Genomic DNA, 12512 nt, shown 5'->3' on the forward strand with positions numbered 1-12512 from the left:
TTCACTCGCTCCTGTTTAAATTATAGGCAATATACCCCCTTCCTTCCTATTTATTTAAATCTTTTTCTATAAATATATAAATTACTTGCTTATCCACTTATTTTTTAAAAGTTGAGCATCAAATGCAATTTAAGTTGTTATCTAGAATTTATGTATCTCCTTATAGAGCATACTGTGCTAAATTTCGACCATCGCCAGTGTGTGATAAATGTGGTCATCAGACCGCCGAGCTGGGCCATATGTTATGGTCCTGTCCGGCAGTCCAAACCTTCTGGATGCAAATTTTTGCTTTTAGAGGAACTCTTTGGACTGTGACTATATGACCCTCATCTCTTCTCTTATTTGGTGTTTCTCCTTCTTACCATCCGAGGCCACCGGGACTGAAAGCTTTTCTTAGGTGGTCCATTTTATATGCCCTCAAATGTATATTCCTCAAGTGGCTGGACAGGAGGCTCCCACAATTTTTATGTGGCGTACTCAGATGATTCTACTGCTGACTTGGGAGCGTCGAGATGTGCCTGATCTTTCCACTGTGCGGGGGGGAACGTTTTAGTTATCTGGGAACGTTTTTGGAATACCATGACTCCTGTTGCACGAAGTCAAGTGCTGAATTGTTGACTGCGTCTTGTTGATTTACCAGTGTTGCTGACTGTTTCTGGAAACTCTGACCAGTGGGGGGGAGGGGAGGCGAAAGGGGGGGGGGGTTGGGGGGAGGGAGGAGGGTTTGGTTTGTATAAATGTTCTATTTGGAACACTGCTTGTACGGCTGAGTTTTGGTACCTGTTTTCTTGTTTGCTCCAATAAAAATTATTTTCTCATAAAAGTTGAGCATCAATTTCTTAATTCACATTCAAAACATCTTCTTAGTTCGTTTTCAAAAAATCAGCAGAAGTCCATACAACTTGTTATACTCAATTTATAAAGAAATTATTTCAGAATCCTCAGCAGAGCATAAATCTATAGACCAGCAACTTCCAAATTTTATGCCAGTTACAAACAGTTCTCAACTGAGCAGAGTTTTGCCAAGAGTTGTTTTTAGCCTTTGATCCCTCAACGTTTTGGGTCCTAGGTACTCCTTTTGTGGATTATTGGATTGAACTTTTAAATAAAGCCTGCATCTTGAACATCATCTTTTCCACAGTGTTTGTGTTTTTGTTTTTACAGGCATAAAGAAATACATACATGTGGTGAGAGTGCCCAGTGGTGGCTGGTTATTGGGACCAAGTGTTCCTCCATGTTGGTAAGCTGGTACACGCCACAGTGCGCAGAAATGCCATGGTAGCTCTGTTAGGGGTTTGGGTGGAGGGTTATGAAGATCAGGATAAATTGCTTACCCTTACTTTTGTGGCCCAAACCTGGAAACAGTTGGTGGCCCACCTTACAGCTGATGAGGAATAAAATGAGTGGGCTCTGTCATAGGTATAGGCTCTCCGAACTCTTGAGCCGCAGGTGGCAAAACTTTATGGCTATCTGGGGTACTTACTTAGTATGTAATACTCGCTTAGTATGTAATAAGCGATTTATCAAATTCAATTAAACTTGAAACTTGAAGTGGAAGACACTCTTTAGTGACCAAGAAGAGCGACCAAGATGGTAAAGGGGATGGAACTCCTCTCGTATGAGGAAAGACTAAAACGGTTAGGGCTCTTCAGCTTGGAAAAGAGACGGCTGAGGGGAGATATGATTGAAGTCTACAAAATCCTGAGTGGAGTAGGATGGGTACAAGTGGATCGATTTTTCACTCCATTAAAAATGATAAAGACTAGGGGACACTCGATGAAGTTACAGGGAAATACTCTTAAAACCAATAGGAGGAAATTGGTTTTCACTCAGAGAATAGTTAAGCTCTGAAACATGTTGCCAGAGGATGTGGTAAGAGTGGATAGTGTAGCTAGTTTTAAGAAAGGTTTGGGCAAGTTCCTGGAGGAAAAGTCCATAGTCCATTATTGAGAAAGACCATGGGGGAAGCCACTGCTTGCCCTGAATTGGTAGCATGGAATATTGCTTCACTGTGAGAATGGGCTACTGGGCTTGATGGACCATTGGTCTGACTCAGTAAGACTATTACTATGTTCTTATGTTTATACAGGAGGTAGTCTAGTCGATTGATTTGATTGTTGTTGAATCAGCAGTTATGTACTTTATCTTTTTGATCTCTGGTCGATGTACAAACCGTTTGATTACTATGTTTTGGGGGGCTGTTTTTGGTGAGGGGGGCTGGGGTTTGATTGCTGTTTCATATTGTTCTAGGAACGCTGTCATTTTGCTTGGTGCATTGCTGTACTTCTTTTTATGCTCTTTGATGTGTATGGTATACTTAATAAAAATTTCCAATTACAAATATGAAACAATGGCTTTTGTAGCAAAAAAAAAGATGCTCTTTCAAGTGCTATAAAATTTTATTTTAAAAATGGATGATGTACAGTTGAGATATTTGTACTCAAAAAAGGGCCAAAATTTGTATAACGTATAGCACAGTTACTTACCGTAACAGGTGTTATCCAGGGACAGCAGGCAGATATTCTTAACACATGGGTGACGTCACCGACGGAGCCCTCGGTACGGACCTTTTTAACTAGAAGTTTCTAGTTGGCCGCACCGCGCGTGCGCGAGTGCCTTCCCGCCCGACGGAGGAGTGCGTGGTCCCCAGTTAGTATAAGCCAGCTAAGAAGCCAACCCGGGGAGGTGGGTGGGACGTAAGAATATCTGCCTGCTGTCCCTGGATAACACCTGTTACGGTAAGTAACTGTGCTTTATCCCAGGACAAGCAGGCAGCATATTCTTAACACATGGGTGACCTCCAAGCTAACAAAGAGGGAGGTGGGATGGTTGGCCATTAGGAAAATAAATTTTGTAACACAGATTGGCCGAAGTGTCCATCCCGTCTGGAGAACGCATCCAGACAGTAGTGAGTAGTGAACGTGTGAACTGAGGACCAAGTGGCCGCCTTGCAGATTTCCTCGATGGGCGTGGAACGGAGGAAAGCTACAGAAGCAGCCATAGCTCGGACTCTGTGGGCCGTACAGTTCCTTCCAGTGAGAGACCGGCCCGAGCATAGCAGAAAGCAATACAGGCAGCAAGCCAATTGGAAAGTGTCCGTTTGGAGACAGGACGACCCAAACGGTTGGGATCGAAAGATAAAAACAGCTGAGGGGATGTTCGTTGAGCTCTGGTACGATCAAGGTAGTAAGCAAGGGCACGCTTACAATCCAGCGTGTGCAACGCCTGTTCCCCAGGATGCGAGTGAGGCTTAGGGAAGAAGACGGGCAACACAATGGACTGGTTGAGGTGAAAAGCCGAGACCACCTTGGGAAGGAATTTAGGGTGGGTACGCAGAACAACCTTGTCATGGTGAAAAACAGTGAATGGTGGGTCAGCAACCAGTGCATGCAGTTCGCTAACCCTCCTGGCAGAGGTGATGGCAATTAGGAAGAGCACCTTCCAGGTAAGAAGCCTGAGCGAAGTAGTGGCAAGAGGCTCAAACGGAGGTTTCATGAGTGCTGAGAGAACCACATTGAGGTCCCAGACGACAGGAGGAGGCTTGAGAGGCGGTTTGATATTGAAGAGACCTCTCATAAATCTGGAAACCAGAGGATGAGCCGTGAGGGGTTTTCCGAGAATAGGCTCATGAAATGCAGTGATGGCACTGAGGTGGACTCTGATAGAGGTAGTTTTGAGGCCAGCATTGGACAGCGAGAGCAAATATTCCAATACAGTTTCCACCGCTAAGGAGGTGGGTTCCTGATGATGCCGGAGACACCACGAGGAGAATCTGGTCCATTTCTGATGGTAACATTGGAGGGTGGCCGGCTTCCTGGAGGCGTCCAAGATGAGGCGGACCGGCTGAGATAGGTTCTCTGGAGAGGTCAGCCCGAGAGAAACCAAGCTGTCAGGTGGAGCGAAGACAGATTGGGATGCAGTAGAGACTGATGTTGCTGCGTAAGTAGAGTAGGAAACACAGGAAGGAGAATGGGTTCCCTGGAGCTGAGTTGGAGCAGGAGTGAGAACCAGTGTTGGCGAGGCCACCGAGGTGCGATAAGAATCATGGTGGCGTTGTCCTTGCGGAGTTTGGACAAGGTCCGCAACATCAGAGGAAGTGGAGGGAAGGCATACAGGAACCGATCCCTCCAGTCGAGCAGGAATGCATCCGGAGCCAGACGGTGAGGAGAGAAGAGTCTGGAGCAGAATTGGGGCAGCTGATGGTTGTGAGGTGCTGCAAAGAGGTCCACCTGCGGAGTGCCCCATCGAGCAAAGATGGAGAGCAGAGTCGGAGGGTCCAACGTCCACTCGTGAGGTTGAAGGATGCGGCTGAGATTGTCGGCCAGAGAGTTCTGTTCGCCCTGGATATAGACCGCCCTGAGAAAGAGATTGCGGTCCGTGGCCCAGGTCCAGATGCGCAGAGCCTCCAAGCAAAGGGGGCGAGATCCGGTGCCGCCTTGCTTGTTTATGTAGTACATGGCGACTTGATTGTCTGTGCACATGAGGAGGACTTGAGGGCAGAGAAGATGTTGGAAAGCCTTGAGGGCGTAGAACATGGCTCTGAGTTCCAGGAAATTTATGTGATGACGACGCTCCTGTGGGGTCCAAAGTCCCTGGGTGCGAAGATCTCCCAGGTGAGCTCCCCACGCGTAGGGGGACGCATCTGTGGTGATGATCATAGAGTGGGGGGGCAGATGAAAAAGTAGACCCCTGGAAAGATTTGAGGAGTTCAACCACCATTGGAGAGATCGCTGAAGAGATGATGTCACAGAGATGGGATGAGAAAGAAGATCCGTAGTCTGTGACCATTGGTTGGCGAGAGTCCACTGAGGTGTGCGAAGGTGGAGACGTGCCAGAGGAAGGACATGCACCGTCGAGGCCATGTGACCCAGGAGGACCATCATCTGTCGGGCAGGAATGGAGGGATGCGTGAGCACCTGACGACAGAGGTGGAGCAGGGTCCGCTGACGATCGGAGGGGAGAAAAGCCCTCATTAGTGTGGTGTCCAGAACTGCTCCAATGAATTGAAGTCGCTGGGTGGGAAGCAGATGCGACTTGGGGTAGTTGATCTCGAACCCCAGGAGGTGGAGGAGAGAGATGGTGTGATGAGTAGCCTGTAGCACAAGTTGAGATGAAGGTGCTTTCACCAACCAATCGTCCAAGTAGGGGAACACCTGGAGGTTGTGAGACCTGAGGAAGGCCGCTACCACTATAAGGCACTTGGTGAAGACCCTGGGTGAGGAAGCGAGGCCGAACGGTAGCACCTTGTACTGATAGTGGTGGTGCTGCACCTGGAACCGCAGGTAGCGGCGAGAATTCTGATTGATGGAGATGTGAGTGTAGGCCTCTTTGAGGTCCAGGGAACATAGCCAGTCGTGTTGAGAAAGAAGAGGGTAGAGCGTGGCAAGGGAGAGCATTCTGAACTTCTCCTTGACCAGACACTTGTTGAGGTCCCTGAGATCGAGAATGGGACGGAGGTCTCCCGTCTTTTTGGGTACGAGGAAGTAGCGGGAGTAGAATCCCTGACCCCTTTGATCTGGAGGTACTTCTTCGATGGCATTGAGAAGGAGGAGGGATTGAACCTCCCTCAGGAGGAGGGGGGTTTGAGATGAGTGCGAAGCAGACTCTACGGGAAGGTTGTCCGGTGGAAGAGTCTGGAAGTTGAGAGAGTAGCCGTGGCGGATGATGTTGAGGACCCACTGGTCCGACGTGATGACTTCCCAACGGCTGGAGAAAATGGTGAGACGACCCCCGATAGGCTGTGGAAGAGGCAGTGAGGGTGGATGACTGGCTATGCCCTGGAGAGAAGAGTCAAAAGGGCTGAGATTGTTTAGCAGGCTGAGAAGGCTTAGAGGGTTGAGTGGCCTGAGATCGAGCCTGAGCATGGTGCTGCTGTTGACGGGGTCGGCGAGATTGTTGGGGAGGCGGATTGAGTGGCCTGGCTGAGAACCTCCGCTGGTAAGATGATTGAGGCCGATAGGGTCGGGCAGGCGGAGCCTTCTTTTTCGGCTTGATCAGGGTGTCCCACCTGGTCTCATGGGCCGAGAGTTTCTGGGTGGTGGAATCCAGTGACTCTCCAAAGAGTTCATCCCCGAGACAGGGGGCGTTGGCCAAACGATCCTGGTGGTTGATGTCCAGGTCGGAGACTCTGAGCCAGGCTAAGCGACGCATGGCTACGGCCATGGCAGAGGCCCGAGAGGTGAGCTCAAAGGAGTCGTATATTGAGCGGACCATATATTTGCGCATTTGGAGAAGACCAGAGATGTGTTGTTGGAATAGCGGGACCTTGCGCTCAGGCAGGTACTTCTGGAGGGCAGACAGTTGCTGGACCAAGTGTTTCAGATAGAAAGAAAAATGGAAGGAATAGTTGTTTGCCCTGTTGGCAAGCATGGCATTCTGGTAAAGCCTCTTGCCAAACTTGTCCATGGTCTTACCTTCTCTGCCAGGAGGGGTAGAGGCATAAACACTGGAGCCCTGAGTCTTTTTTAAGGTGGATTCCACCAGAAGGGACTCATGGGGCAATTGAGATTTGTCGAATCCAGGAATAGGGATGACACGGTAAAGGTTGTCCAGTTTACGGGGGGCTCCCGGTACCGTGAGGGGATTTTCCAAGTTTTTGTAGAACGTTTCCCGTAGGATGTCATGCACGGGAAGCTTGAGGAACTCCTTAGGAGGTTGTTCAAAGTCTAAAGCCTCTAGAAAGGCTTGAGACTTTTTTGAGTCAGATTCTAGGGGAAGAGACAGGGCAGCAGACATTTCTCTCAGAAATTTAGAAAATGAGGACTGCTCTGGTTTAGAGGTGGCATCGGGTGCCGATGGTTCCTCATCAGATGAGGAGGGATCCTCCTCGGTACCGAGAGGAGTTTCCTCCCATAAGTCAGGGTCCCTGACCTCTGGTGCATGTCGAGACACCGGGGTGGAGGGCGCGGTGTGGCGGGTCTTGGACAAAGACTTTCCAGAGCGCACCGAAACGGTACCAGGGGAGGACGATCGGCGTTGATCTCGGTCCCGAGAAGAATGCCGTACCGCCTGGTGCCGAGGAGGATCCAATGTGGCCTGAGAATGAACCACCGGATCGCCATGAAGTTGTTGGGCCGAAAGGATCGGCATGGAGGTGTTCACCGGTACCGAAGGGGTGGACACCGGGGGCTCGGTACGGGGCTCGGGCCGGTCTGGTACCGGAAGGAGCGGTGCCAGGATAGTGGGCAACAGTTGTTCAAGTTGTTTCTTCAACTGCTCCTGGAGTTGAGCCTTTAAGATGGCCGAGATACGGTCATCTAGGGGTGGCATCGGAACCGCTTTCTTTTTCTTCGGTTCCTTGGATGCCGCTCCACGCCCCGGCGATGAGGAGGCCGATGACGAGGCACTCACCGAGATCGGGGCGGAGCGTTTGCGGGACCGGTGCGATGCCGGTAGGGACGGTGTCGCCACCGTAGCTGGAGGGCGCTCGAGGGAAGAGGAAGGCTTCTTAGCCGGCTTACCTGGCGCCAGCGACGCCGATGTGGGGTCGGTCGGTGTCGAGGTCGACGGTGCCGATTTTTGAGGTACCCGCCGTTGAAGGTGAGGAGTCCATCGCCGACTCGGTGCCGAAGAGAAGAGTTTGTTGAATTCTTCGGTTTTTAAGGGTTCTCTTTTGAAGAGTGGCACAGCGGGTGCAGGAGTCCGCCCGATGCTCCGGACCCAGACACTGCAAACACCAATTGTGTGGGTCAGTTATGGAGATCGGGCGTGCACACCGCTGGCACTTCTTAAAACCGACCTGCGGGGGCATGAAGGGGAAGATAGCCTCCGCAAAATCGAAGCCCGAGGCCTGTATACTGGCAACAGGCCCCGCCGGGGCAAAAAACGAAAGAAAAAAGGCGAAAAAGCAGTTTTTTTTTTTTTTTTTTTTTTTTTGCAAATCAAAGAAAAATAAACCCGAAGGTAAGAGAGAAAAAATAAGGAAAAAAGCGCGAGCGGGAAGGCAAAAAAGTGGTTTCAACGGCCGTTGAAAAAACACACGCGTCTTCTTCGCTCCGCGGAAACGAAGAAACTGGGGACCACGCACTCCTCCGTCGGGCGGGAAGGCACTCGCGCACGCGCGGTGCGGCCAACTAGAAACTTCTAGTTAAAAAGGTCCATACCGAGGGCTCCGTCGGTGACGTCACCCATGTGTTAAGAATATGCTGCCTGCTTGTCCTGGGATAATAATCGCTACTTATCATACTTACAGAGTACTAATATCATTTCTTTGTACAATTATACTATATCTTTGCTTCCAACTGGCTGCAAAGCCTCCTATTGCAAATCCTATGTACATCTGCTCAATGTATTTTGCACTGTTCAGGAAGAAATGCATTTGTTTCTATATCTCTGGGTTTGTACTGCATGCAGAGTTTTGCATCTTAGGGTTTGTTTATATATATTACTAGCTGATGCCCCGGCGTTGCACGGGTATTTAATTATAGCAATAACACTGTAAATGGATTCAAATAAAGATACTTTATAGTGGTGAATGAAATTATTTTTTTACAGCTTTATAAAAAGTACAATATTCAAATTATAATGTGAAATATTTGACAAAATGAATACAATACAACTAACACAAAACTTGATTAAAAACAACATTTTTAGTTTCACCTCCAGGAGCAAGAACATATAAATTCTTGGGTGAACCCACCCTTGAGCAAGCAACATAGAGTTGTCCATGGGAAAAACAGGGGGATCTTAAATCCACTCCACAGTATGTAATAGTCTGTCCCTGTGATTTGTTGATTGTGATAGAGAATGCAAGTCTCACTGGAATTTGAAATCTCTTAAACTGAAAAGGAAGATCTGTTGGAATAAGTGGTATCTGCGGGATAAATACGGTTTCACCTTGTCCCTTTCCGGTTAAGATAGTCGCTTCAATTACATTGGACAGTAACCTCTTTACACAAAGCCTTGTGCCATTGCAAAGTTTTGGTGGGTCAAGGTTGCGAAGTAAAATAACTGGAGATCCCACTTTAAGTAAAAGACGATGTGGTGGTAATCCAGCTGGATCAAGTGAGTTTAGGAATTCTGTTGGGAAATTGATGACCTCATCAGCATCTACTACTGTATCAATAGACTTGTATTCAGTGACTGCGCCTGGTAACATGGCAAGTATTTGATTGTTTATTCCATGGACATCTTCATTTTTAGCAGCAAGAATGGCCCTCTCTCGCAACCAGTTAAAATTGATATAGTTTTCTTTAACTGCTGGATAGACTACATCTATTAGCTCTGCAACTGATGACACCAGATTACAAAAATTATAATCCAATTTTATTTTGCCAGAAGACTCAACTGGTAATCTACCTTCTCCAATTTCGAGTAGTTGGTTTGAGAAAATTAGCGCACTTTCATCCCCCAAATCTACTGTCATGTTTTGTTTTAAAGTTATTTGTTGCACATGTCTCCACAGAAATGAATGTTTTAAACATGCATGTATCTCATCAGCTGGTGTTGACTTTGGGATGACAGGCAGAGTTTGACGAAAATCTCCACATAGAAGTACCAGAGCTCCTCCCATCAGGTTGTCATTTCCTCTCAGATCTCTCAGAGTGACATGAAGGGCCTCATAGTTGGAATTACTGTGAGAATGGCAGCTTTTTACATTTTTTCCATTGACATGAATGGGTGAAATCTGATTTTCTGTTTGTAGCTCCGCCCACGTGTGCAGGTGGGCCGCGAGACCCCCAGAACATATCACCCCAGGTAGTGAGGGATCTGCATACCAAGTTTCGTTCAAATCGTTTTTTGCGTGATCGCGGCACATACACACACACATACATACACACATACATACCTCCGATTTTATATATATAGATTACTTTTAGTTTTGGTCCCTTATTTGCATAGGGATTATCTGTGTTCTAGTAGAAATGAATGTTGAGAAGCATTCAGTGTGCTTTGTGTAGTTTAATTTTGTGGTTAACCATATGTGTTGTTAATAAGATTATATTGTGTGTGTATATGAAAAATGAATGGAAAAAATAGTGTTACAATTAGTACTATTATGGGAGCGGGATCTGGGGCGGAGATGGGTGGGGTCTAGCCCACGATTTAGCTCAGTGTTCAACCGCCGATCCACAAAATAATTATTTTATTTCCACCGGTCCATAGGTGTAAAAAGGTTGAAGAACACTGTTCTAAAGCATTATGACCTCATTGCTTACTGCATCCCTCCAGCTGGCAGCATCATCTGCCGATGCACAGCGTGCCTGGTGAACAGCCACATAGACCAATCAGTGTTTTCTGCTGTTACGCCAGGCCTATTTTTAGAGCGTGACATATCTGCACTAGATATCACCTGCATGCCACACGCCTTGTAGGCGGAGCCTGCTTGTCCGTTATAGCCGTACAAAGCTACAGCTAAAAGCGACTCTGGGGACCAAATTGGTTGTCCGTTATAGGTGAAATTCCATTATATGCAAGTCCGCTGTATGCGGTGCTTTTCTGCATGTTCAAAAGGCGCACGGCCAGGACCAGCAGACCTCGTCTGCTATAGACGATATTCCGTTAAAAGCGAGTCCATTCTAACGGGATTATACTGTATCACATTTTTATAAATAAATACACATAAGAAACAACCATTTCAGCATACCATGTTTGTTTCATAGTTTCAGGATATAAATCCTTCAGGAAGATGGTGTGCCATATTTACCAAAATGTGGGAGAGAGAATTAGTTCTGCAGTGACAGGTAGATTTGATTAGTTTAAAAATAAACCCAAAGCAGTTATGAGTGAACTAAAGAGGTGCTAAGAATTTGCACTTTGTCCACAGAGTGATTAGTGAACAATAAACATGAAAAAGTTTATCTTTCCTTAACAGCACCATTAATTAAAATATTAACCCCCTCCCCCCCTTTAATGAATCCGCATTAGGGTTTTTTTTATCGCAGGCCACAGGGGTAAAAGTTCCAATGCTCATAAAATTCTTATGAGCATCAGAGCTTTAACCGCCACGGCCTGCAATAAAAAACCCTAACATGGATTCATAAATTGGGGGAGAACGACAAATAAATTCACCAATAGATAGATCCCTGATCTGATATTTTCACATTAATTATTGCTGCTTTAATACATTTGTAGTTATATTGAGTATTTTTTTTGCAATAGAGGTGATGCCCACATTCTATAATTCAGGATCCATACCACAGATACAGAAGCCTGGGTTTCCATCGTCCCCACTTGTACAGAAGGCGATTGAAGAGACAGGTTTGCCACCGTACATGAAAAGGAGAGATGCTAAGCCCATGGGATGTTAGCCAGTCTTCATAGGAAGTCTTCAGAGAAGCAGAGGACTATGAAATTAAAACAAATTATTGTATAAACCTAATAAAGCTATTTATTGCAATTTGATGTCCCATTGTATCAGAACATCAATTTTTTAAATAAAAATTAGTAATATGAGAAAACAGAGCTGCACAGTGATACAAATTTTCATTTATTTTTCTTAGAACCAAAAAAAAAGACAAAACTTCCACCACCTATGCTCATCAAAAGCCAACAACAAAAGGTGGAAAAAACCACATTAGAAAAATACTAAACATACGCTTATAAAGGTTCAATGATAATGGGGTTTTTTTTTTTTTGGTTTTTTTTACATCAGCTGACTTCAACAGTTCACTCAAGGAGGAAAAAAGACCTCAGATTCCCTCTATAAAGAGTAACGTTAATCATCGGTCAAAGAAAAAACCTCCTTCACATCAATAATCATCAAAAAGATTTCCCCCCTCTTTTACAAAGGTGCGGTAGCCATTTAGGCGCGTGCTACATGCTAACGTGTGCCAACGCGTCCATAAGATATAATGGACGCGTTTGCAAGCATTAGCATTTAGTACGCGCTAAAACGGCTACCGCACCTTAGTAAAAGGGGACCTTAAATAATAGAACAAGGTAAACACTGGAAGAGAGACAGGAAGAGGGAATGGGAGTGGAAAGAGAGGAAGAGACAAGAGGAGAGGATGAGAGTGGAAACAGAGAGAGAGCAAACAGAAAGAGACAACTGGAAGAGAGAATGGGAGTGGAAAGAGAGGAAGAGACAAGAGGAGAGGATGAGAGTGGAAACAGAGTGAGAGCAAGCAGAAAGAGACAACTGGAAGAGAGAAGGGGAGTGGAAAGAGAGGAAGAGACAAGAGGAGAGGATGAGAGTGGAAACAGAGAGAGAGCAAGCAGAAAGAGACAACTGGAAGAGAGAATGGGAGTGGAAAGAGAGGAATAGACAAGAGGAGAGGATGAGAGTGGAAACAGAGTGAGAGCAAGCAGAAAGAGACAACTGGAAGAGAGAAGGGGAGTGGAAAGAGAGGAAGAGACAAGAGGAGAGGATGAGAGTGGAAACAGAGAGAGAGCAAGCAGAAAGAGACAACTGGAAGAGAGAATGGGAGTGGAAAGAGAGGAATAGACAAGAGGAGAGGATGAGAGTGGAAACAGAGAGAGAGCAAGCAGAAAGAGACAACTGGAAGAGAGAATGGGAGTGGAAAGAGAGGAATAGACAAGAGGAGAGGATGAGAGTGGAAACAGAGTGAGAG

The 12512-nt window shown here is 46.5% G+C and overlaps 1 protein-coding gene across 1 annotated transcript in view; it reads right to left on the reverse strand.

The window, feature by feature from the left end:
- The window catches only part of MBTPS2 (membrane bound transcription factor peptidase, site 2), a 52554-nt gene that overhangs the window by 33547 nt on the left and 6495 nt on the right, over window positions 1–12512 (reverse strand). Inside the window, exon 2 of the mRNA XM_033950357.1 lies at window positions 11137–11285. Coding sequence (XP_033806248.1) covers window positions 11137–11285 — 149 coding nt within the window. The remainder of the gene's footprint in view (window positions 1–11136; window positions 11286–12512) is intronic.

The sequence above is a fragment of the Geotrypetes seraphini genome, chromosome 6 (assembly GCF_902459505.1).
Source record: "Geotrypetes seraphini chromosome 6, aGeoSer1.1, whole genome shotgun sequence".
NCBI classification, from domain to species: Eukaryota; Metazoa; Chordata; class Amphibia; order Gymnophiona; family Dermophiidae; genus Geotrypetes; species Geotrypetes seraphini.